Raw genomic sequence first — 25,016 nt, forward strand, 5'->3', positions numbered from 1 at the left:
CTGTGGGAGAAGGTGATACAAACAGTGAAACTAAGCAGTGCAGGAAAGAACTGCCGATGCTGGTTTAATTCGAAGGTAGACACAAAATGCTGGAGTAACTCAGTGGGACAGGCAGCATCTCTGGAGAGAAGGAATGGGTGACGTTTCGGGTCGAGACCTTTCTTCAGACTGATGTCAGGGGAGTAAGCGGTATAGAGATAGACTGTAGTCGGAGACAGTAAGACTGGTGGGTGAACTGGGAAGGGGAGGGGATGGAGAGAGAGGGAAAGCAAGGGCTACTTGAAGTTAATGTTCTTACCGCTGGGGTGTAAGCTGCACTATCTGGTTCACCTAGAGCAGGGGCTCCCAACCTTTTTTTGTCCCGTTTACCCCTGGCAACTTTAATAGCACTTAACAATGTTGTTTCACTTATTTATGAACATCTAATGATGAACAGATGCTGGTATACTAGAACCAAACACAGTCAGTCAATGAGAAAAAATATGTATAAATCTATAATCAACAAATTTACCCCCTGGGCAGGCGAAATTTACCCCGTGGGTAGGTGAAATGAATTGAATGAATGAATGACCTTTATTGGTAATTTATTTTATCATTCATTCATTCATTCATTTTTACCCCAGGTTGGGAACCCTTGTCCTAGAATAACTGATAATGTATTGTATATTTATTTGTTGTGTTGTTGCATTTAATACAGCTGCAGCAAGTAACATAGAAACATAGAAAATAGGTGCAGGAGGAGGCCATTCGGACCTTCGAGCCAGCACCGCCATTCATTGTGATCATGGCTGATCGTCCCCTATCAATAACCCGTGCCTGCCTTCTCCCCATATCCCTTGACTCCACTAGCCCCTAAAGCTCTATCTAACTCTCTCTTAAGTCCATCCAGTGATTTGGCCTCCACTGCCCTCTGTGGCAGGGAATTCCACAAATTCACAACTCTCTGGATGAAAAAGTTTTTTCTCACCTCAGTCTTAAATGACCTCCCTTTTATTCTAAGACTGTAGCCCCTGGTTCTGGACTCTCCCAACATTGGGAACAATTTTCCTGCATCTAGCTTGTCCAGTCCTTTTATGTTTCTAAAAGATCCTCCCTCATCCTTCTAAACCCCAGTGAATACAAGCCTATACCCTATACCCACATGCATACCTCACCTATACCCACATGCAATTCCATACATTGTGGCCACAATATAACGTGAACAAACTGCAAACTCAGTGTTCCTGCCTTCATCCTTCAAAAGAGTCTTAGTCTTCCATTGTATTCAGCATTGATGCGATTCCCGAATTGTCCCTCTCTCCCACCTTACCGGATGCCCACCCATTGTCGCTGCTGAGTGACCAACTCCTTCGGCAAGCATTGCAGCCAAATCCCAGGCCCCTTTATTTCCTGCAGCAACTTCAACTGCCCTCCAACGAACCTTTCAATAGAACTGAATCATTCAATCAACAACTGGAGAGCGGTCCTGAGCAACCATCTACCACGTTGCAGACCCTCGGAGACCCTTTAAATCGGACTTTACTGGATTTTATCTTGCACTAAACATTATTCTCTTTATCATGTATCTGTACCTGTGAATGACTCGATTCTATTCATGTGCTGTCTTTCTACTGACTGGTTATTTTCAGCTTAGTTCCGTTTAGTTGATTGTCTCTAAACTGAACTACACTGATACTAGCCAGTCGGCAGAAAGACAATACACCCTTTTCCAGCACGCAACAAAAGCTTCTCACTGTACCTCGATACTCGCGACAATAGACAGTAGGTGCAGGAGTAGGCCATTTGGCCCTTCAAGCCAGCATTGCCATTCAATGTGATCATGGCTGATCATTAGACTAAACTAATCGTCCGAAGCCCAGAGCACTTTGCAGATGCTACTCGTGGACTCGAGTGGAGAGAGTGGTTGCAAATACAACTTACTTTTCACTTGCTTCTTGATGCTCTTGGTGATGTCCAACCAGTGCTGCAATACAAAACACCAAGGCACGTCATCTTCTGATAAGGCTTAGAGACCATGTTAGCCAACACATAGCAAGGACCATCTTCTGATAAGGCTTAGAGGCCATGTTAGCCAATGCATAGCAAGGACTTCCCCATTTTCCACTAAAACCGTCGAGGAATCTTACTCTTGCACTTCAGTAAATGTGCCGCATTCCACGATTGACTAATTTGCTGACTACACTTACCGAGTTCTGCGATACCAACATCACGTGTCACAGCCAGCAAGCTTGAAGCTGGAGAAACAAGGAACTGCAGATGCCGGTTTACCAAAAAAAAGGACGCAAAGTGCTGGAGTAACTCATCGGGTCAGACGGCATCTCTAGAGAAGGACACAAAAATGCTGGAGTGGCTCAGTGGGTCAGGCAGCATCTCTGGGGAAAAGGAATAGGTGACATTTCAAGTCGAGACTGAGAGTCAGACTGGAGAACATGAGCAGGTGACGTTTCGGGTCTGAAGAAAGGTCCCTACCCGAAACGTCACCTTTCCGTGTTCTCTAGAGATGTTGCCTGACCCACTGAGCTACTCCAGCACTGTGTGCTTGAAACTGCAAGCACGAGACCTCATGAGACTGGGATGACTCAAAAGCAACTTCAGATCTGTGCCACAGCATACAAAATGGAGGCATACCCTCATAAAACAGTTGTGATGATAGATCAGGGACTTGAAATGAGCTCTCTCTCCATAGAAGTCCTGACCTATTTAGCGCTTGCTGCATTTTATCTTTTGATATATCCCATATTTTGAATTTGACTTGCAAACATTTATTGACTTTTAAATTATGCACCTTGATTTTTGGATTCTTTGCCTGGTCCAATACAGCTGCTTTATCATTTTCTTTTGTGAAAAAAGGATTTTATTTGAGCCAAAGTTGGAAGCTTTCCAAAGTATCAATGGAAACAAAATTCATATTGGGATCAGAGAGGCAAGCGCTCTCACTGATTTACCTTTTAAACCACAAAAGGAGAAAATTACCCACCCAGTCAATCATAGTGTTACAATTCCATATAACTGCTTGAGGGCCTTATGGCAAATGACCGAGGCCAGGTAGCTTCAAGACATGAAGCGTGGCACGGTGGCGCAGCAGTAGAGTTGCTGCCTTAAGGGCCTGTCTTACAGGCGATTTTTTAGGCGACTACAGGTGACTAGGCTGTCACCACATAGTCGCCGGGGTGCCACCTGTATGGTCGTGAGTAGTCTCCTAAAGTCGCCCAAAGAGTTGTAGCGTCTTTCTGACCGCCGCTGGATTTTCAACATGTTGAAAAATGTTCGGCGACAGTGGCAACTGTGGGATTGATGTCAATGAGCGTAGCTTGACTTTTCCTGACGTGGGTGCTGTCGTAGGTTGTCGCCAGGTAACGTCGGTTGTCGCCAGTGCTGATTTCGGTGAATTCCATTGTTGTATTTGCCGGCAGTCGTCTGAAAAAACCACCTAACGTCGCCGGTTTGCCAGCGACCTGCTACAACTATGACAGTCGCCGGCAATCGCCTAAAAATCTCCTAAGTGGGACTGGCCTATTACAGCGCCAGAGTCCCGGGTTTGATACTGGCTACGGGTGCTTGTCTGTACGGAGTTTATACGCGACCTGTGTGGATTTTCTCCGGGAGTTCCGGTTTCCTTCCACACTCCAAAGACATACAGGTTTGTAAGCCAATTCGATTTGATATAATCGTAAATTGTCACTACTGTGTGTAGATTGCGTCAATGTGCAGGGATCAATGGTCAGCGCGGACATGGTGGGCCGAAAGGCCTGCATCCAAGCTCTCTCTCTCTCTCTCTCTAAACTAAACATTTGAATAATCTGCTCATTTATCATACGCCTGGCGAAGATTCTTTTTGAAAGCCAGCTTCTTTCGAAGTTCAGGATAAAAACCAAGGAACACCAGCGACCCTTCGATTCTGCTGCTGCAGAAGTAAAGTAAACACTCATGTTGTTCCAAGCAACGCACCCTCACCAGCAAAACAAAACACGGCCCTGCCAATTGGTATTTCAGAAGAATGAAGCTGGCCCAATGGTTTGGCATTCTCACAAAGCAAAATGAACGATATCAACCTTTTCATCCATAAAGGCTAGAGTAATCACAGGAGCGACGCCCAAATTCAAGGAGTATCCTTTAACTTATTTTTCAGTTCATTCAAAACCAAGCGAGGCAACACAAGAGAAATTAAGCTAACAATTTAAACCGTCAGTCATTTCTGCTTCGGAGTAGTCTTGGCGTTAGTGACAGGGCTTGATACTCCCTGCCTTTTCTCATCTCAGGCCTGTTTTCCTTCAGCTCCTACACATTCCAGCGCTAGACATTTAGCAGCACTTGGCCGAGCCATCGGTGCGCACTTTGTTTAGAGAAATGTCGAGCTTTCAGCCTTCTCACATGAAGCAGCTCTTGGGATTAACCAGGCAAATACAAAGCAGATGTCAAAACGGACTTATCCACATTGGGTGGGAGGTTAAAATAATTACTTATTAAAATTCCTTCCAGATACAGACCCTTGTTTCACAAGACTGCATCGTTTTAAAATGTTGTATGTCACAAGAACATTGGAGGCATGGGTTACCAAACCAGATCTGAAACCAGTGTAACTCCATATTCAACTCCAATCCTTTGGTCGGGTTCAATAAATGGCAAGAATATGGTTGGAGAGAGAACTGGAATTTCCATGTTTTTCCTTGGTTAATCGGCAATAAGAAGCATATGACAATGTGGGGGGACAAAGTGTTGGGTATTCCCTTTATTTGTAGGAAGGAACTGCAGATGCTGGTTTAAACCAAAGATAGACACAGAAAGCTGGAGTAACTCAGTGGGACGGGCAGCATCTCTGGAGAGAAGCAATGGACGACTGGGTCTCGAGCCGAAACATCACCCATTCCTTCTCTCCAGAGATGCTGCCCGTCCTGCTGAGTTACTCCAGCTTTTTGTGTCTATTCCCTTTACCATGGTTCGATTGTAATCATGTATTGTCTTTCTGCTGACCTTTTCACTGTGCCTCAGTACACGTGACAACAAATCAAACTCTATTCATAACTCTGCAGGCCAGGCAGCATCTGTGGAGAGATATGGACAGCAAAGATTCGGGTCAGGACTAGGGTTGCCAACTGTCCCGTGTTAGCCAGGACACCCCGTATATTGGGTTAAATTGGTTTGTCCCATACGGGACCGCCCTTGTCCCGTATTTGACTGCTCCTACTCGGGTCGAGGGGACTGTCTGGTCGGAGTGCCGCTTCTGGCCACGCCTCAACCGTCCCGACGTAGTGCAGCCCATGGAGTGCAGCAGCAGCACCTTGCCCCTGGCCCCGTCGGTCGGCAGCCCGGCCAGCTGTCCGACCATCGCTTACCGCCGACACCACCACCCCTCCTCCTCATGGCCGATCATCGGTTCACGAGCTGGACTTTGCGTGCAGCAGAACACAAAGCCACGCCGGCGGGCCAGCTGAGGAGTTTTGGCCCGGGTGCCGTACTTTGCGAGCGATGTCGCGAAGGCCAAAATTCCTCAGCTGACCCACAGACTGGGCTTTGTGTGCAGTCCAACACCCGGGCCAATTCATCATTCACCCCGCCACGGACGAGTCGGTCAATGAATTGCCGTCGGGAATTTGACCCTTATTTTGACCTTTCGTCCTTTATTTAGGAGTGGGAAAGTTGGCAACACTAGTCAGGCCCCTCTTCAGACTAACCGTTCTCACTCCACATTTGCTGCCTGGCTTGCCGAATTCTCCCAAGCGCTGTTATTTTTTGCTCAGAATTAAAGCATCTGCAGTCTCGTGTCTCTAGTTAATAACAATGGGTTAGCTTGTCTGGAGTCTGACCTAGATAGGAAAATTATCACCTTCACAATCAGAAGCACACAATTAGTAAGTTCTAGGAAGAGTGGGATTGTAGACGCAAGTACTTTCTTCCTCTTCTACTGCCCAACGATGAACTAAAACAGAGTTTCAACCCAAGAGAACTTCAAGCAGACTTAACACAAGCAATCTAGTAAGAGACTGGAGATACTGGAAACTGAAGCAAAATGCTGGAGGAACTCAGTGGGTCAGGCAGCATCTGGGGAAGGAGTGGACAGAGGATGTTGCAAGTTAAGATTCTTCTTCAAAGTTAAGAGGAGATTTTGTTCTTCCTTTATACCCCAGGATCTTGATCAGCTGGGTAGGTGGGCTAAGGAATAGTTAACGGAGTTTGTAGGAAGGAACTGCAGGCACAAATGGAATTTAATGGGTAATGGAGTTTAATGAAGATAAGTGCGAGGTGTTGCTTCTTGGGAAGTCAAACCAGGGCAGCGGCTTCACAGTGAGGTGGTGGGCATATGGAATGAGCTGCCAGAGGACTATAGAGACTGAGGCAGGGACTATACCAACATTTAAAAGACAATTGGACGGGTACATGGACAGGATAGGTTTCGGGAGATTTGAGCCAAATGCCTCTTGGTCAGCATGGGCAAGCTGGGCTGACGGGCCTATTTCAATACTGTATGAGTATCACACAAGTGTAGAGACAAGCAAAATAGGAGGAAACCAATTCAAAGAAATGATCAAGGATTCCAGAGAAGATTCCTTGCAATATAATGCTTTAAATGCTACTAACGGTACAAAGTATATGCATTTATTTATTTTTTGTTTATGCATAAAGAGTTGCCCAAGACAGGCTTGCCATTCTTCCCAAGCCATTCCCTACATAGACGAAAGAAATAGCATACCCACCTGAATACCAGTAAAACTAATTAGAGATAGACACAGAATGCTGGAGTAACTCAGGAAACCTGAACGGAAACCTCTGGAGACTTTGCGCCCCACCCAAGGTTTCCGTGCGGTTCCTGGAGGTTTTTGTCAGTCTCTCTACCTGCTTCCACTACCTGCAACCTCCGGCAACCACTTGCAACCTCCGGGAACCACACGGAAACCTTGGGTGGGGCGCAAAGTCTCCAGAGGTTTCCGTTCAAGTTTCCTAAGTGGGACAGGGGCATTAGGGTGACAGGAAGCATCTCTAGTGAGAAGGAATGGGTAATGTTTCGGGTCGAGACCCTTCTTCAGTCTCGACCTGAACGTCACCCATTCCTTGTCTCCAGAGATGCTGTCTGTCCCGCTGAGTTACTCCAGCATTTTGTGCCTGTCTTCGGTTTAATCCAGCATCTGCAGTTCCTTCCCACACATAAAATTAATTGGGTATCTCTCCCCTCACAACAGAGATCAAATAAAAAATATTTACTGGAATGCATTTTGTCATATCACGTGCAATACAAACAAGACTTGTCAAGTTGAAGAGTTCCACGCCATTAGCAGTATTAAGCGTACATTGGATGAAGAAGGCATCTTACCGCTACTTGGGCAGAGTCCATGAATCGCAGGCCAAAGTAATCTTTCTCAATGATGTCAAGATGGTACATGATTTGCTCAAACAATTCCTGGCCTTTAGCTTTTTTCTAAACAGAAAAGACAAGAACATTTCAGTACTATTAATATTCCAAAATGCCCTTTAAAACATTTTTGCACAGATTCAACAGGAATGTTTGCTTAAAAACAGATTCAAATCTGTTGCCGTCACCGATCAATATTGCAATTTTATCTGAAAGTTAAATCATTGTATTGTATTGTATTGTATATCTTTATTGTCATTTTCCTGAGTACTCACATACCCAGAGGAAACAAAACAACGTTGCTCAACCAGTGTCCATTCAGTGTGCAGTAAAGAATAAATAGAAATAAAAATACATATATCATGAACAAATTAAACACTCTACTCTCTACTAAACATCAACAGGCGTTCCGATCGGCAGCGGCACGACAGTGGCTCTGCTGCAGTGTGCCCAGGTTGGTGGTTGGTGCGCGATACTTTGGCAGGGGGCAAAGTCCGTTTATCAGTCTTATAGCCTGCGGGAAGAAGCTGAGGAGCATCCTGCTGGTTTTGCAGCTAATGCTCCTGTACCTCTTCCCAGATGGCAGGATGGAGAATATGTGATGCGATGGGTGGTAGGGGTCTTTGATGATGGAGATGGCTCTGCTGATACATCTCTTCCTGTATATGTCCAGCAGGAAAGGGAGTGGAGCACCAATAATCCTGCTGGCGGTCTTCACAATCCTGCCTCGTTGGTGCCGTTCGTACGCCTTGCAGCTCCCGAACCAGGAAGTGATGCCGCAGGTTAATGTGCTCTCGATTGTCCCCCTATAAAAAGTTTGTAGGTGTGTAGTGGGGAGGCCTGCTTTACGTAGTCTTCGGAGAGGGTGTAGTCGCTGCTGGGCTCTCTTGACCAGTGCTGTGGTGTTGGTCATGGACGTCAGGTCATCTGACAGGTGGAGTCCTAGGAACTTCACGCTGCTGACCCTTTCCACATCAGCTCCATCGATGTGCAGAGGTGTATGGTGTTGTTTCCCCGCCCTCCTGAAGTCAACCACCATCTCCTTAGTTTTTCCCACGTTGAGAATGAGGTTGTGGGATTGTGGGATCATGCTCGATTCTAACGTCTCTTCATAGTTCTGACACTCGGTCATTGACATATAAAATGTGTTCATCTCTTCACGGTTCAGTTTTAGCTTTTAGTTTATTGTTTTTGGAGATGCAGGGCAGAAACAGGCCCTTCGACCCACCGAGTCCATGGCGACCAGCGATCGCCTCACCCAATCCAACACATTGGGGACAATTTACACATCTTTCCGAAACCAATTAACTAACAAGCCTGTGCATCTTTGGAGTGTGGGAGGAAACAAGAGCACCTGGAGAAAACCCATGTGGTCACAGGGCGAGCGTACAAACTCCGTACAGACAGCCCCCGGGGTCAGGATTGTGCTGCAGCAAGTAAGAATGTCATTGGTCTATCTGGGACATGACAATAAAACACTCTTGACTCTACATGGGCAAGAAAGGTCAAGAGGGATATAGGCAAAATCCATGCAAATGGGACTCGCTCAGGAAGACACCAGGGTTTGCATGGATGAGTTGGGCCGAAGGGCCTGTTTCCGTGCTGTATTGCTCTGACTGCAGCAGCCCAAGGAGTACCATGGCTACATCAAGGAAGGTGGAGCAAATTGACGATCTCTCCATTGCTCTCATTTTAACTTGCTATTCAGTTTCCCACGTATTTTGTTGTTCGCTCTCGAGCCTAACTCCCAAAATATGAATGAATTTGAAATCACTCACATTTTTGGAACCTAAATTTCATGCTTGCCTGCTATTTTTCTGAATGTCAACAGGCCAAGCAAATAAGCAGATGTTGGGCATATTGGCGTAAGGGAACTGGTATCACATTGATTACAATCCAGTTTTAAATTACAACAGGTTATAAACATGAAACTGTTTCTCTTTCTATTGAAGTTACTTGACCTTTTCGGCACGGACTAGAAGGGTCGAGATGGCCTGTTTCCGTGCTGTAATTGTTATATGACCTGCTGAATATTTCTGTTTGAATCAAATGTTATAACCACCTCCAGTTCTGGAGAAAACACCTGAAAAATAACGGCATAGGAAATTGGAAAGCCGTTTCACCAGTTAAAATGTTTAGCAAGGAACTGCAGATGCTGGTCCATCAAAGATAGACACAAAATGCTGGTGTAACTCAGTGGGACAGGCAGCATCTCTGGAGAGAAGGAATGGGTGACATTTCGGGTTGAGACCCTTCTTCGGAGTCGGAAACAATCCAAAACGTCACCAATTGCTTCTATCCCGAGATGCTGCCTGTTCCGCTGAGATTCTCCAGCATTTTGTGTCTTCTCTCACCAGTTAAAACGTGGTGGAAATCTGGAATTGGTCCCTTTGGTACTGGAAGAATTGAAAAATTCAACATGGAGACCAATATTTTTTTGTTGATTTTTAGGGTAGAGTCATAAAGACATGGACTGATTCAAGGCGGAAATGGCCACTTAGGTCCAGCCCGCCCATGCTGAACAAGTTGCACAACTGAACTAGTCCCACTTATGTGCCCCTAGCCCATACCATTCCAATCTTTTCCGACCATGTACACGTCCAAATATCTTTCAAATGCTGCCAATGGGACAACCTCCACTGCTTCCTCTGGCACTCCTTCCATATATGTACCACCCTCTGTGTAAAGCTCCATATACGCACCACAATATGTATTATTGATTTGAAGCATATGCAGGGTTTGAGTGCAGATAAGCCGTGGTCTATTTAATCGATGTGCATGATTTTAAAGGTTTAGAAACAGCCCTTTTGGCCAATGTAGAAGAAAGCTCCCCACAATTCCCCAGTCATATCTCAGCTGCTAATTTAGTTTCGAGACACAGCGTGTAAACAGACCCTTCGCCCGCTGAGGCTGCGCCGACCAGTGATCCCCCCCACACTAACACTATCCTACACACACACGGGACAATTTACAATTATACTAAGCCAATTAACCTATAAACCTGTACGTCTTTGGAGTGTGGGAGTAAACCGGAACATCCGGAGAAACGGAGAGAGGGAGAACGTACAAACTGTGTACAGGCAACACCCGTAGTCAGGATCGAACCCGGGTCTCTGGCGCTGTAAGGCAGTAACTCTACCGCTGGGCCACCAAGCCGCCTCTTTCTTGAGTTCTGAAACTTCCTTACAACTCTTCCCTATCTTGCTCTACTCCTTTAAGGTAATGCTTATAATGTACCCTTTTGTCCAGACGTTAGTTACCCTGAAGATCAAGTTTTGTCTAGCCATATTTCAGGGGATCTAATCGCAAAAAAACTACAGCTGCTGGAAAACTGGGAAAAAAGGCAAAACGTTGGAAATTCTTAGCAGGTTAGGCTACAACTGGCCAGGCCAGACGGCACAGTGGCGCAGCAGTAGAGTAGAGGATTTTAAACCTCCGTGAATAAAAGTTGTTAAAAATCTCCACTTTCCGCATGACCGTGGGGGTGGGACTGATGATCTAGGGCACCGATTGGACGAGAGAGATGTTGGTCAGCAGGCAGAAGGGGGAGGGCATGATAATTCAGCGTGATGATTGGAGGAGGGAGACGCCCTCGTGGAGCAAAGATCAGAGCAGAGCTTGAATTGGCCCGTTCGCGGGGCTTTTCATCGCCCGGCCCGGTGCAGCTTAAAATCGACCTCGGGGTCTTCCACCACCCTACGGACAAATTACTGAGTTGAGGCGATCGAGGGCTCCCGATGTTGAAGCCCCCGCGAACGGGCCGATTGAAGCCCCACGATTCGGGGCGGACGAACCTGCTGTTGCCAGAGTTCGGAATCGGTCACCAACCAGGTCAGTTGCCGAAGTCACCGGCCATAGGGCCCATGGCCAAAACCTCACGTGTGTGTGAACGCGCGTGCAGCCGCCAATAAATTGTGTCCCCCGTATGTTTTGACAGCGATATCCGTGCCTGCCTGTACCTCCTTCCCGATGGCAGTGGTGAGATGGGTGTGCGACCAGGGTGGTGTGGTTCTTTGATGATGCTGGCTGCCTTTTTGAGGCAGCGACTCCGATAAATCCCTTGGACGGTGGGGAGGTCAGAGCCGGTGTTGGACTGGGCAGTGTTCACAACTTTATCTGTACAAATGCCTTTTAAATGTTATACAGTAAACCCTCGCAATAACGGACCACGGGGATTATCCGCTGTAGCCAAGTGGGGGGGGGGGGGGTAAAGTTTAACCCAAGGCCGGGAGGTACGAAACGCGGTGTTGGGTGCGGTTAAACAAGACGGAATTGACAGGCCGGGTTGCAGCAGAGCCCAATGCCCCACACGCAGTCCGCCAGGGACAGGCCCGTTACTCACGCCTCCTTCATGATGCTCACTCTCTCCACTCCCTCAACCGGAAGCACGCCACAACCACAAACCAAATAGAAACAGCAGTACTACACACAGTGCCTCAGGAAGGCCGTCAGCATCCATAAAGACTCTTCACACCCTTTTAATGGACTGTTCGAACTACTTCTCTCCAGCAGACGTTACAAGGCCTTCTACGCCCGAACCTCCAGACTCAGGAACAGCTTCATTCCCAGAGCTATAGCGGCTCTGAACCGGCCCTGCTGAGTGCCCCCCCATGGACTGTCTCCCTCAGATGGTCACGTTGCACAGACACATTTGCATTTTAGTCTGTTGAACTGTTTTACTGTTCTTTTTACAATCCATGTTCTCGGGATATCTAAATCCAAATTTTATTAGTTATTTATGTTATGACATCGGTTGGAAGCTGCATACCAAATCTCATTGTGCTTATGTGCAATGACAATAAAAGATATTATTATTATTATTACACTATTATTATTACACTCAATGACCTGCAGTGCATTACTGACAACTACGCCAGTAGGAGGTATCAACCAACTTGCCCCTTTAAAGCGGTAGGTGAAACGTAGTAAGGTTGAGCAGCACGGTGGCGCAACGGTAGAGTTGCTGCCTCACAGGGCCAGAGACCCGGGTTCGATCCTGACTACAGGTGCTATCCCTACGGAGTTTATACGTTCTTTCTGTGACCACGTGGGTTTTCTCTGGGTGCTCAGGTTTCCTCCCACATCCCAGAGATGTGCAGGGTTGGAGGTTAATTGGCTTCTGTAAAATTGCCCCAAGCATGGTGGATAATGTTGGTGTACGGGGCGATCGTTGGTCAACGTAGGCCGAAGGGACCGTTTCTACGCTGTATCTCAAAACTAAAATAAACAAAGCAATGTCAGAAGCCAAGTAAAAGCAATATTTTCAACCCTGAATTCAGAAGTGGCCCAAAAAAATATTTCCTAACAAAACAACCGCCCCAAACTGAAGTCATCGCATAATCCTATTTAGTCTCAGCAAAGCGTTATTCTTTCATGTAATACAAAGACATTTGTTTGGGTTCGTTGAGCATTCAAAGGCTACTCATATTTGTCTAGTGCATAGAAAGTCTAGCTAAGCCATTGAAGGAGACACAAAGGACTCATTGTAAGACCTTAATGAACTATGGCCTAATGTTGGAGCATGAACAGGCAGGGGAGGCTGGTTTTCTTTGCGCCTCAATAAAAAAAAATCTCAAGTTCTATTTCTTTCCAGCCACCCACAAGTCACGCCAACGATAAAAAGACAAACAAACAAAAGTGGGTAGTTTTAACCCACCGGGCACCAGCTCAAAGTAAAGTTGGGAGAGCAAGGGAAAGATACAGGAGAATCCACTCTGCTTCTTAGTTTAGTTTATAGTCACGAGTACCGAGGCACAGCGATAAAGCTTTCGGTTCGTGCTAACCAGTCAGCAGAGAGACAATAAATGATTACAAACAGTCCATTTACAGTGCGAGAATTTACATGATAAGAGAATAACATTTAGTACAAAGTCTGATCAAGTATCGTCCGAGGGTCATCAAAGAGGTAGCTGGTAGTTGAGCACTGCTCTCTGGTTGTGGTGGGATGATTCAGTTGTGGTGGGATGATTCAGTTGTGGTGGGATGATAACAGCTGGGAAGAAAATGTTCCCCAAATCACACTTCAATACCTTTTGTCTGATGGGAGAGGGGAGAAGAGGGAGTGACCAGGGTGCTACCCATCTTGACTATGCTGCTGGCCTTGCCGAGGCAGAGCGAGGTATAAATGGAGTCAAGATAAGGGAGGTTGGTTTGTGTGATGGTCAGGGCTGCGTCCACAATTTGCTGCAATTTATTGCAGTCTTAGATGGAGCTGTTCCCAAACAAAATTGTGATGCATCCTGATAAAAATGCTTTCCATGGTGCATCTGTAGAAGTTGGTGAGAGTTGTCGGGGACATGCCAAACTTCCTGAGCCTTCTAAGCAATTAGAGGCGTTGGTGTGCCTTCTTGGGTGGTCTAGGAGATGTTGTTGGTGATATTGGCTCAAAGGAATTTGAAGTTTACAACCATCTCTACAACTTTTAACAACTAGTTAGTCAGGTTTGACCCAAAGAAATGCATCCGTTTGGTTTCAGAAATATAGCATGGAAACAGGTCCATATTACGTTTCACAGTGGTAACGACCAATATAGGTTTAAAATTAAATAATTTCTGGATGTTGGCAAAAATTGATCTAGCTTGTCAAAAATTGGTGATTCCCTCAGGTTCTTTAGAAAAGTTGAAGGTCTCACACACTCTGGCCATGGTGTAGATTCAATTGTACACCAACTACTTTGACCCATAGGGCAAGTCATTGTGAAACAGAGAATCAAGGGCCTGTCCCACCAGCATGCGACCTGCATGCGGCGAGCGCGACCAAACCGGAAGCGGGGGCCGCGCGGAGGTCAAGTGAGTGAAGTAAAGTTCGAGCGAAGTCCGCGGGAAGTTCGCGTGTGACGTACGGCGTCAAGACGCTGCATACGCCCATCAAGAGGCTGTGCATGCCCGTTGAGGCGGCTGCGGGCCGGCAGGCCGTTGCCGCGTGGAATTTTTGAACACGGTCAGTTTTTCGGAACAAAGATAACGGAAATGGTCCATTGTTAGCTGTGGGTTAGGTGTTAATGAGTTATACACACAATGAAACTCAACAGACGACATTGAAACTAGGACAACGACTAGGGTGGGGGAGGGACACAGAGAGAGGGCGATGCAAGGGTTACTTGACGTTAGATAAATCAATATTCATACCGCTGTGTTGCAAGCTGCCCAAGCAAAATATGAGGCGCTGTTCGTCCAATTAGCGTTTGGCATCACTCTGACAATGGCAGTGGCCCAGGACAGTAAGGTCAGTGTGGGAATGGGAAGGGGAGTTAAACCAGCAACTTCAATTGAATTGAATACATTTTATCAGCCAAGTATGTATACATACAAGGAATTTGCCTTGGTGCTTTGCTCGCAAGTAACAACACGATATACAGTAGACAATTAAAAATAAAGCACTATAATTTAAACATGTGAAGAATTAAATAAAATACCAGAGCAAAAGGAGGCTACAGACTTTTGTCTGTTGAGTAGAGCTACTGCTCGTGGAAAAAAGCCAGGTTATGTCTGGCTGTGGCAGCTTTGACAGTCCGGAGTTGCCTTCCAGAGGGAAGTGCTTCAAAGAGTTTGTGGCCAGGGTGAGAGGGGTCAGGGATGATCTTACCCACTCGCTTCCTGGCCCTTGTAGTGTACAGTTCCTTAATGGGGAGGAATGTTGCAGTCAACAACCTTCTCGGCTGATCAAACAATGCACCGCAGCCTCCAGATGTCATGCTTGGTGGCCGAGCCAAACCAGACCATGATGGAGAAGACTCTATGATGACAGTATAAAACTGGACCATCATTGCCCATGGCAGATTGTGTTTTCCCAGCTGCTGCAGAAAGTACATCCTCTGTTGGGCCTTTTGGACGGTGGAGTCAATGGTGGCCTCCCATTTAAGGTCCCTGGAGATGATGGTTCCCAGGGACTTAAATTACTCTGAAGATGTGACTGTGGTGTTGTTGATGGTGAGTGGGGGGGGAGGGAAGGGGAAGCTCTCCTAAAGTCTACAATCAATTCCACCGTCGTAAGAGCATTGAGCTCCAGGTAGTTGCGATGGCACCAGGACCCCAGCGGTGGAACCTCCTGTCTGTAAGCAGATCCTCCCCATCCTGGATCAGTCCCATCAGGGTTGTGTTGGGGTCAAGGAAAGAGCGTTCACGTCGTGGCCCTGTTTCCACCGCCACGCACAAGAAGCGCAAGACAGACACCATTGTGCAGATGCCGAGAAGTGTGGTCAGTTCTAGCAGAACAACGTCTTACCTTGTGTGTGGACTGGACAAGAAGAAGGGTTGTGTCGTCCGCAATCTTGTCAGACGAGCCTGACAGAGGTGCAGTCGTTGGTGTAGAGAGAGTAAAGGGGAGAGTATGCAGCCTTGTGGTGCTCCTATGCTGAGGGTCAGCGGGTCCGAGAAAGTATTTGGCAACCGACAGATCTTGTAGGCCCAGCCTTTCTTGCTGTGGGCTCCAATTCGTACATCACCCGTACATTGTTTGCAGATAAGTGATGGTCTTGGTATCAAGTTCAGCACAGACATCGTGGGCCGAAGGGCCTGACCTCGTTCTTTGTTACCAAGTTTGCCAAATTATATTAGATTAGATTAGATTCAACTTTATTGTCATTGCACAAATACGAGGACAGGTACAACGAAATGCAGTTTAGCATCTAATCAGAGTGCAAAGTAGTAAAATACTGGTTAAAACAATATGTACAATGTGGATATAATTGATCTAGTACATAGGCAAATAAATATATACAGATAAAAGGGTATAAAAGATAGCTAGCGTCGGGCCTGTGAGTTCAGCAGCGTAATGGTATTTTGGAAGAAGCTGTTCCTCAGCCTGCTGGTGGTTCCTGTAGCGCCTCCCTGATGGGAGGAGGGCAAATAGTCCATGGTTGGGGTATGAGGGGTCCTTAATGATTTTCCCGGCCCGTCTCAGACACCGTGTGCGGTGGAGGGCAGCCATGGCAGGGAGCGGGGCACCGATGATGTGATAAGCTGTTTTCACTACCCGTTGCCTGCAAGACCAGGGTCACCTCATTGGAAAGGTGCTCAAGTCTTGTTCCCCACCAGATCCTCACCCAGACTTAAGGTTATAAGTGATAGGAGCAGAATTGGGCTCACTGATTCCTCACCAACCGCACGCACATTAACACTATCCTACACACACACTGGGGACAATTTACACTCATACCTATCCAATTAACCTACAAACTATACGTCTTTGGAGTGTGGGAGGAAACCGAAGATCTCGGAGAAAACCCACGCAGTTCACGGGGAGAATGTACAAACTCCATACAGACAGCACCCACAGTCAAGATCAAACTCGGGTCCCTGGCGCTGAAAGGCAGCAACTCTACCGCTGTGCCACCGTGCCAATTTATTGTTATTAGGGAAGGCACATGAAATCAAATATTCTGAAATAATACCATGAATAATATGGCCGAGGGGGAATAAATGTGAGCTGCATTCGCCAGTATAATTAGTCAAAAAGCAATAAATTAAAAACCTAGCTGGCTGAAATGCACTTCTTTAAAAAAGAATGCCCAAGGTCGTTGCCACAGCAACGTGCCTAGAGACATTGTGAAAAGAAATAGTGACCCTCGATTTGTTACTGGAATGTAAACAGTGATTACAATGTAGGAGGGAGTGGTGGAAGACAAGGAGGGAACACAAACTCAGTGCCTCAAACTGTTAAATATTAAATAACTTATGGTGCATTTAGTCACGGGAATAAAGACTAACTGCCTTGAAAACTGCCACAAGTCATCAGTCTGAAGAATGGTCTCGACCCGAAACGTCACCCATTCCTTCTCTCCAGAGATGCTGCCTGTCCCGCTGAGTTACTCCATCCAGCATTGTGTGTCCATCTTTGGTGTAAACCAGCAGCTGCGGTTCCCTCCTACTCATCAGCATCTACATTCTGCTTCAAAATAAGCAATGCGTTTATTTTGAAGGCAGTGACCCTCGTCCTATATTCTCCCATAAGAGGCAAAATCCTCTCCAAATTCACCAAAAATTGTGTTTAGTATCTTGTAGTTGAATCAACTCTTCTGAACTACGGCATATACAAGACTAGCCCGTCCAAACTTTCCTCAAAAGGCAACATGTCCAATCCAAGTACAAATCCAGTCCACTTTCTCTGAAAATAGACACAAAATGCTGGAGTAAATACAGGTGCTGTCTGTACGGAGTGTGTACGTTCTCCCCGTGACTGCGTATGTTTTCTCCGACCTCTTCGGTTTCCTCCCACACTCCAAAGACATACAGGTTTGATGGTAAATTGGTTTGGTAAATGGAATGATTGTCCCTAGTGTGTGTAGGATAGTGTAAGTGTGCGGGGATCACTGGTCGGCGCTGACTCAGTGGGCCAAAGGGCCTGTTTCCGCGCTGTATCTCCAAACTAAACTCAGCGGAACAGGCAGCATCTCTGGGGGAAAGGAATAGGTGAAATTTCAAGTTGAGACCCTTCTTCAGACAGAGTGTCGGGGGAGGGGTAAAACTAGAGATATGGACCAGTACAAAGTTAATGTAAGGTGTGAAGAGGACAGATCAAAGCAGATAGTGATCAAGGAAATGTAGAGGGGTTCGTTGTTGGCCGAGGGAAAGGTGACAATGAGGCATCTCGTTCTTTCCTCAATACCTCAGGCGTGTTCGTACCTATATTATCACCATACGGTTCAGTAAAGCTCCCACTATTCTTTTCCTTTACATTCAGTACTACAATGTGGTTTCCGTTAAGAGGCCTCCACACCACTCCCACAAATATTTCTTCCACATTTCCACCCGAACAAATTCTACATCTCGGTTTTCTGAAATTGGTTTCTGAAAGAGCTCTTTGCTCTTAGACCATCAGTATTGGATGGGGCCACTCTCCACTTTTTCCTATCTCCCAGTCATTCCTATAGTCAACTTGCACCACTCAACTTGCAGGTGACAATCTACCATCCTATAGCCATTCTCTGAATGAATATCACATCATACCTACTTATTTCTATTTGCACCCTCTGTTCATTTATTTTCTTTCGAATGCGACATACATTCAAAATACATACAACTTTAATTCAGGAGTGAGTTAGATATAGCTTTTAGGGCTAATGGAATCAAGGGACATGGGGAGAAAGTTGGAATGGTGTACTGATTTTGGATGATCAGCCATGATCATATTGAATGGCGGTGCTGGCTCAAAGGGCTGAATAGCCTCCTCCTGCACCTGTTTTCTATGTTTCTATTTCGTCCATTATTTTCTTTAAACAGCAATATCTGGCGATATGAGACAGCAACTCTACCAGCTGTGGCTTTGTGCCACCCAATGCCTACCATTTATTTTTAATTTCTTGAAAACAGATTTTTTACATTGGAAAAATTGATTAGCAAGTAACCATTCTAACAGACCTCGTACTTACTCACTTCATTTTATGCTGTCCCCTAAATTGATTGCACCAAAGTAACAAACTCAATTAATTCGCATCCGCTGCTCTAGATCTCAGCTGATCTACATCGGTGAGACCAAGCGGAGGCTTGGCGATTATTTCGCCGAACACCTCCGCTCGGTCCGCATTAACCAACCTGACCTCCCGGTGGTTCAGCACTTCAACTCCCCCTCCCATTCCGTATCCGACCTCTCTGTCCTGGGCCTCCTCCATGGCCAGAGTGAGCAACACCGGAAATTGGAGGAGCAGCACCTCATATTCCGCTTGGGGAGTCTGCATCCTGGGGGCATGAACATTGAATTTTCCCAATTTTGTTAGCCCTTGCTGTCTCCTTCCTTCTTATCTCTCCCTCAGCCCTCGGGCTCCTCCTCCTCCTCCTCCTTTTTCCTTTCTTCTCCCCCCCACCCCCACCCCCCATCAGTCTGAAGAAGGGTTTTGGCCCGAAACTTTGCCTATTTCCTTTGCACCATAGATGCTGCTGCACCCGCTGAGTTTCTCCAGCATTTTTGTGTATCTTCAGTTAATTCATCACTAACTTCCAGAGTATTGGCTTTAAATTATGAAAGATAGACGTTTCCCCACGGAACATTTTTAATGCTGATGACCTCCCTGGAGAAAGAAATTCTTCAGGCTGCAAAGACGGGCAAAGATGATACAACAACCTTGGTATGCAGCAGGCAATAGCAATGTGCAGAATCAGTCAAGATAACAGGCCATTTAACATTCCAGTATTGTGCCACAACCATCATCACTCTTAACTGAACTTAGCACAGGCACAGAGGAGGAAAAGGTCTCAACTCTACAAACATGATTTGAAGAGCTGACTTCGCATCAGGAGCCACCCAATACATTAACAAACTGAGAAAGCCAACTGGCTTTCAAATTGCTATCCAATGTACTTAACTTAAAAATATTGAAATCTAATTGGGAAAGAATGGCAAAGCAAGTGATGTGAAATATGCAAGTGGTGAGAGAAAAGGAGAAACAAAATGGATCAAGAAATAATTAATTTCGGGAGCCAAAGTGCAATTCTGGAGAATGCCGATACACAAATACACAAAACTGTTTTCAAAACTGTTGGTGATGAGAGTCAAAAGCTTCAAATTCCTGGGCGTGCACATCTCTGAAGATCTGCCCTGGACCCAGCACATTGATGCAATCAAACAATGCCCATCAACGCCTCTACTTCCTGAGGAGATATCGGAGATTGAGTATATCAGCGAGGGCTCTCGAACTTCTGCAGATATACAGAGGTGGGTATTTTGACTGGTTGCATCACAGCCTGGCTCGGCAAATCGGGCGCCCAGGAACGAAGAAGATTGCAAAAAGTGGTGAACACTATCCGGTCCATCACAGGGATCTACAGGAGTAACTGACTCCTGGGATGTCAGGACTTTCATATGAAGAAAGACTGGATAGACTTGGCTTGTACTCGCTGGAATTTAGAAGATTGAGGGGGGCTCTTATAGAAACTTACAAAATTCTTAAGGGGTTGGACAGGCTAGATGCAGAAAGATTGTTCCCAATGTTGGAGAAGTCCAGGACAAGGGGTGACAGTTTAAGGATAAAGGGGAAATCCTTTAGGACCAAGATGAGAAAAACATTTTTCATACAGAGAGTGGTGAATCTCTGGAATTCTCTGCAACAGAAGGCTGTGGAGGCCAGTTAATTGGCTTTATTTAAGAGGGAGTTAGATGTGGCTCCTGTGGCTAAAGGGATCAGGGGGTATGGAGAGAAGGCAGGTACAGGATACTGAGTTGGACGATCAGCCATGATATATTGAATGGCGGTGCAGGCTCGAAGGACCGAATGACCTACTCCTGCACTTATTTTCTGTTTCTATGAGTGACAGGGAAAGCAATTGGCGGCAAGATAGTGTCTGATTTGTCCTCTCTAAAGTCCTATCAAGTGGCCAAACACCCACCACATCCAACATCAGCTAACACAGATATTGAATGGCGGTGCTGGCTCGAAGGGCCAAATGGCCTACCCCTGCACCTATTCTCTATGTTTCTATGATTCAAAAAGACTGCCAGCATCATCAAAGACCCACACCACCCTGACCACGCTCTCATTTTACTCCTGCCACGGGAGCCCGAAAACTGTAACACCCAGGTTGAAGAATAGCTTCTTCCCTACAGCCATCAGGCTATTAAATACTGCAACATCCAAAAAGGCTCCACATTATCTATTTTTTTAAATATGTATTTTTGCTGAAATTAAAAATATATATTTGTTATGGGTTTTACAGACCACCATGTTTACAGATCTGTTGGGCTGGTGCAAGTAAGAATTTCATTGCTCCGTTTCAGGATATATGACAATAAAACACTCTTGACTCACAATCCTTCTAAAGTTAATTTACAGGATATGAATGTCACGAGCAAGGGCAATATTTAATGTCCTTTCCCGATTGCTTGTAGTATAGCAGCAAGATGCTTTCTTGGGACCACTGCCACCCTTCTGGTGGTGGTAAGTCTTGTGTTGGCTTATAGGACGATGGGCGATGTATTTAGCTAATATATGAACTTAGCGGATTGGCCTCCAGGACAATAAGCACTTAGCTCCCAAGATGGTAACTGCAATAGCTCCGGGGGCTTGGTGGTGAGACGATTAAATTCATAGTTTAATAACCAGTACTCGAGAACATTGATCCAGGGGAACACGTTTTGCATCCCCCATGACAGCTGAGGAATTTAAATTGCTGTAAATTAATAAATCTGGAATTTAACATTAAGCCCGCTTCAGTAACAATAACGAAGAATCCTCGGATGCGTTTTAAGACCCATCTGTTTCATCAAAGTCCTTTAGCAAGCCAACCAGAACTATACACAGTACTCCAAATGTACATCTTGTACAGTTGTGGCAGGCACCCCAACACCTGTACTCAATGCCATGTCCAATGAAGGCAAGTGTATCAAACGCCTTCTTCACCACCTTTTGTGTCGCTACCTTCATGGAACACTGGGTGTTCATTTCACTGAACCTTCACCCAGTCCACCTAAACCTACCTGATCTCCCAGTTGCTAAATACTTTAATTCTCCTTCCCATTCCCACACTGACCTTTCTGTCCTAGGTCTCGTCCATTGTCAGAGTGAAGTTAAATGCAAATTGGAGGAACAGCATTTCATATTTCGCTTGGGCAGCTTACAGCCCAGTGGTATGAATTTTGATTTCTCTAGCTTCAAGTAACCCCGGCATTCCCTCTCTCTCTCTCTCTCTATATATATATATATCCCTCCTCCCACCCAAGTCGCACTAGCTTCTCATTTTCACCCTTAACAATGGCCCCCCCTCTCTCTCTCTCTCTCTTATATATATATATATCCTCCTCCCACCCAAGTCGCACTAGTTTAAAATTTCTCATTTTCATTTTGGTCGCCTAGGAAGGATGTCAACAACAGATAACAATGGGTTTCAGCCTAAGTTATTTCCTTTGATCAGTTAGGGCTTTACTTTTGTGCTTGATAGAGGTTTTTAAAATCTGAGAGGGATTCATGAGTTCTTGAAAAGCTTTTCTGAGAGTAGGGAAGATTACATCATGACTTGAGAATTCTGAAGTTTAGGGGTAACTCTTCTTTATCTAGCCTTCCAGTAGGTGGTGGAGGCAGGTTCCGTTTTAAAAACCAATTGGATAGTTATATCTGAGGGAATGGAGGGTTCTCGAGCGCAGGTATATGGGAATAGGGGAGATTATGTGTTCGGCACGGACTAGAAGGGTCGAGATGGCCTGTTTCCGTGCTGTAATTGTTATATGGTTATAAGGGTCTCGACCAGAAACGTCACCCATTCCTTCTCTCCAGGGATACTGCCTGTCCCACTGAGTTACTCCAGCTTTTTGTGTCTATCTTCGGTTTAAATCAGCATCTGCAGTTCCTTCCTACACATTCCGTATGCACCATGCCTTGGTCTCCCTGTTCTTCAACTCTTCCCAGGATCCTTCCATTCACAGTGAAAGTCTTGACCAAAATTTGTCCTCTCAAAATGCAACGCCATCTGCTAGTCCTCAGCCTATTTGCCCAGATGATTGAGTTCCCATTGTAATCACAGATAACCTTCTTCACTGCCCACTACACCACAAATGAAGCATCCCCCACAAGCGTGTGGACGAAGGTGAGGACGTCCAAAGAGATTAGCAGGGTAGAGCCACACAGCACAAGGACAGGCCTTTTGGCCCAACCAAGATATCTATCTATCTGAGCGAGACACAAAGTGCTGGAGTAACTAGGCGTCTCAAGCAGCGCCTCTGGACAAAAATGATAAGTGGTGCTTCAGGGTTGGGAGGTGAAGTGGTGCTGGAAGCAATGAGTGACCAGGACCATCAGAGCCAGCCACAAAAGACCTCAGGCTCACTCAGGCCGGCTAAAGTAATTGTTAGCATGGGAAGGTGTGATCTCAAGAGAAAGAATGTGGAGAACTGTAGAACTGGTAAAAATGACTAGGGTGGAGGAAGGGGGCAAGGAAGAGAGGGTGAGGTGAAGTTACATAAAATTCAAAATTGCACTACTACCACAGCCGAGTCATAAGCCACCCAAGCACAACATGAGGTCAGCTAGTCCTCCCTGCCCATGTTTGGCCCCTATCCCTCCCACACGTTTCTATGCATGTTCCCAAGCAAATGGGAAAATAGAATTGTGGCCAAGAACGGATAAGCAATGGTCTTAATGAATGGTGCGGCAGGTTTGAGGGCCCAATGGGCAACTTCTGCTCCCATTTCTTATCCATTTTGCGCTCATTACGGATGGCACCCACTCTCCTTTCTATTGTCACCTCTATGACTCTATAAAACCCTATGTGATTACTACAACTACACGAGGATTGGGGAGAGACAGAGTGAGTGAGGGAAAGCAAGGGATAGAGAAATCAATATTCACACCTTTTCCGTCTATATCTCTAGACTCCCTCTCCCATGACTCTCCGTCTGAAGAAGGGTCTCGACCCGAAACTTCACCCATTCCTTCTCTCCTGAGACACTGCCTGTCCCGCTGAGTTAATCCAGCATTTTATTTCTATTATCAATACATGGGCACTTTTGTAACCTTGTTATGCCAATTGGACCCACTGGAGTGATTGTATTTCAGACGAATTTCAAGGGGTCCATGGCGACTCAATGAAAGATAATTGAAAGATGCTGATTTTTAGTTTAGTTTAGTCTCGACTTACAGCGCGGAAACAGGCCCCTTGACTTCGCACTGACCAACATTCTCCGCACATCAACACTATCCTACACACACTAGGGACAATTTACGTTTATCCCAAGCCAATTAACCTACAAACTTGGACGACTTTGGAGGGTGGGAACCAAAGATCTCGGAGAAAACCCACGCAGGTCACGGGGAGAACGCATATCAACTCCATATAGACAAGCAGCCATCGTCAGGTTCGAACCTGGGTCTCTGGCGCTGTAAAGCAGCAACTCTCCCGCTGCCCAAAATGTTTAGGATTTTTATTTTACGGAAAAAACGATGAATGTCAGTGTGGTGCAATAATCTGGTCGGTGGTTTAAAACGCATGCATCCTGCTCTCTGTCAGAAGAAACAGGCAACGTGAAGCTGACAGATTGGCGAGTGTTTCAAATTCCACAAAAACTAATTGTCTTTTCTAAATTTGGACTCTAGTTTTTTTGGGTTCAAAACAATGTACAACCAAACACATCTTTACACCGATCTGCAGATATGGGGCTGACCAAGAGGCCAACTAACGTCAGCTGTGTCAGCAGTTCGTAATTAGAATGTTTGAGGCACTGAAACGGTTACTTAGATGATGAGTTAAAGCCCATAAATCTAATGCCTTATATCAGTGATGAGATGGTTCCTGGAAGAACTCATTCACAAAGTGCCATATTACTCAATGGAAAACTATTTTCTATCCTTAGAAAAAAAAAACCCTCAAACAAGACACAGGACAAAGTCATTCAGGCACAAGTGGACTGATACTCGATATCAATAGATGCTGGATTGAAGAGGGCACAGGGTAAAGCATAGGGGGGAAAAGGTTTAGAGGGGGGGGGCCCCCAAGAACACTGCCCTAGTAGGAGGCAGTGATCCAGTGAGGTGGCACAGTGGTCGTAGATTGTGCAAGGGGCAGCACAGTGGCGCAGCGGTAGAGATTCTGCCTTAAAGCCCTGTCCCACTGTACGAGTTCATTCCAAGAGTTCTCCCGAGTTTGCCCTGATTCAAACTCGAAAATCTACGATAATGGCCACTCGTCGGTACTCGGGGCTCTCGTGGACATTTTTCATCATGTTGAAAAATCTTCACAAGTCTTCCCGTGCT

At 45.9% G+C, this 25,016-nt stretch overlaps 1 protein-coding gene across 1 annotated transcript in view; it reads right to left on the bottom strand.

Annotated features, from left to right (window-relative positions):
* The window catches only part of epb41l5 (erythrocyte membrane protein band 4.1 like 5), a 149,072-nt gene that overhangs the window by 94,070 nt on the left and 29,986 nt on the right, over positions 1–25,016 (bottom strand). Inside the window, exons 2-3 of the mRNA XM_055638750.1 lie at positions 7,307–7,411; positions 1,921–1,963 (exon numbers count right to left, since the gene is read on the bottom strand). Of these exons, the coding sequence (XP_055494725.1) occupies positions 1,921–1,963; positions 7,307–7,411 (148 nt within the window). The remainder of the gene's footprint in view (positions 1–1,920; positions 1,964–7,306; positions 7,412–25,016) is intronic.

The sequence above is a fragment of the Leucoraja erinacea genome, chromosome 7, assembly GCF_028641065.1.
Source record: "Leucoraja erinacea ecotype New England chromosome 7, Leri_hhj_1, whole genome shotgun sequence".
Taxonomy (NCBI): Eukaryota; Metazoa; Chordata; class Chondrichthyes; order Rajiformes; family Rajidae; genus Leucoraja; species Leucoraja erinaceus.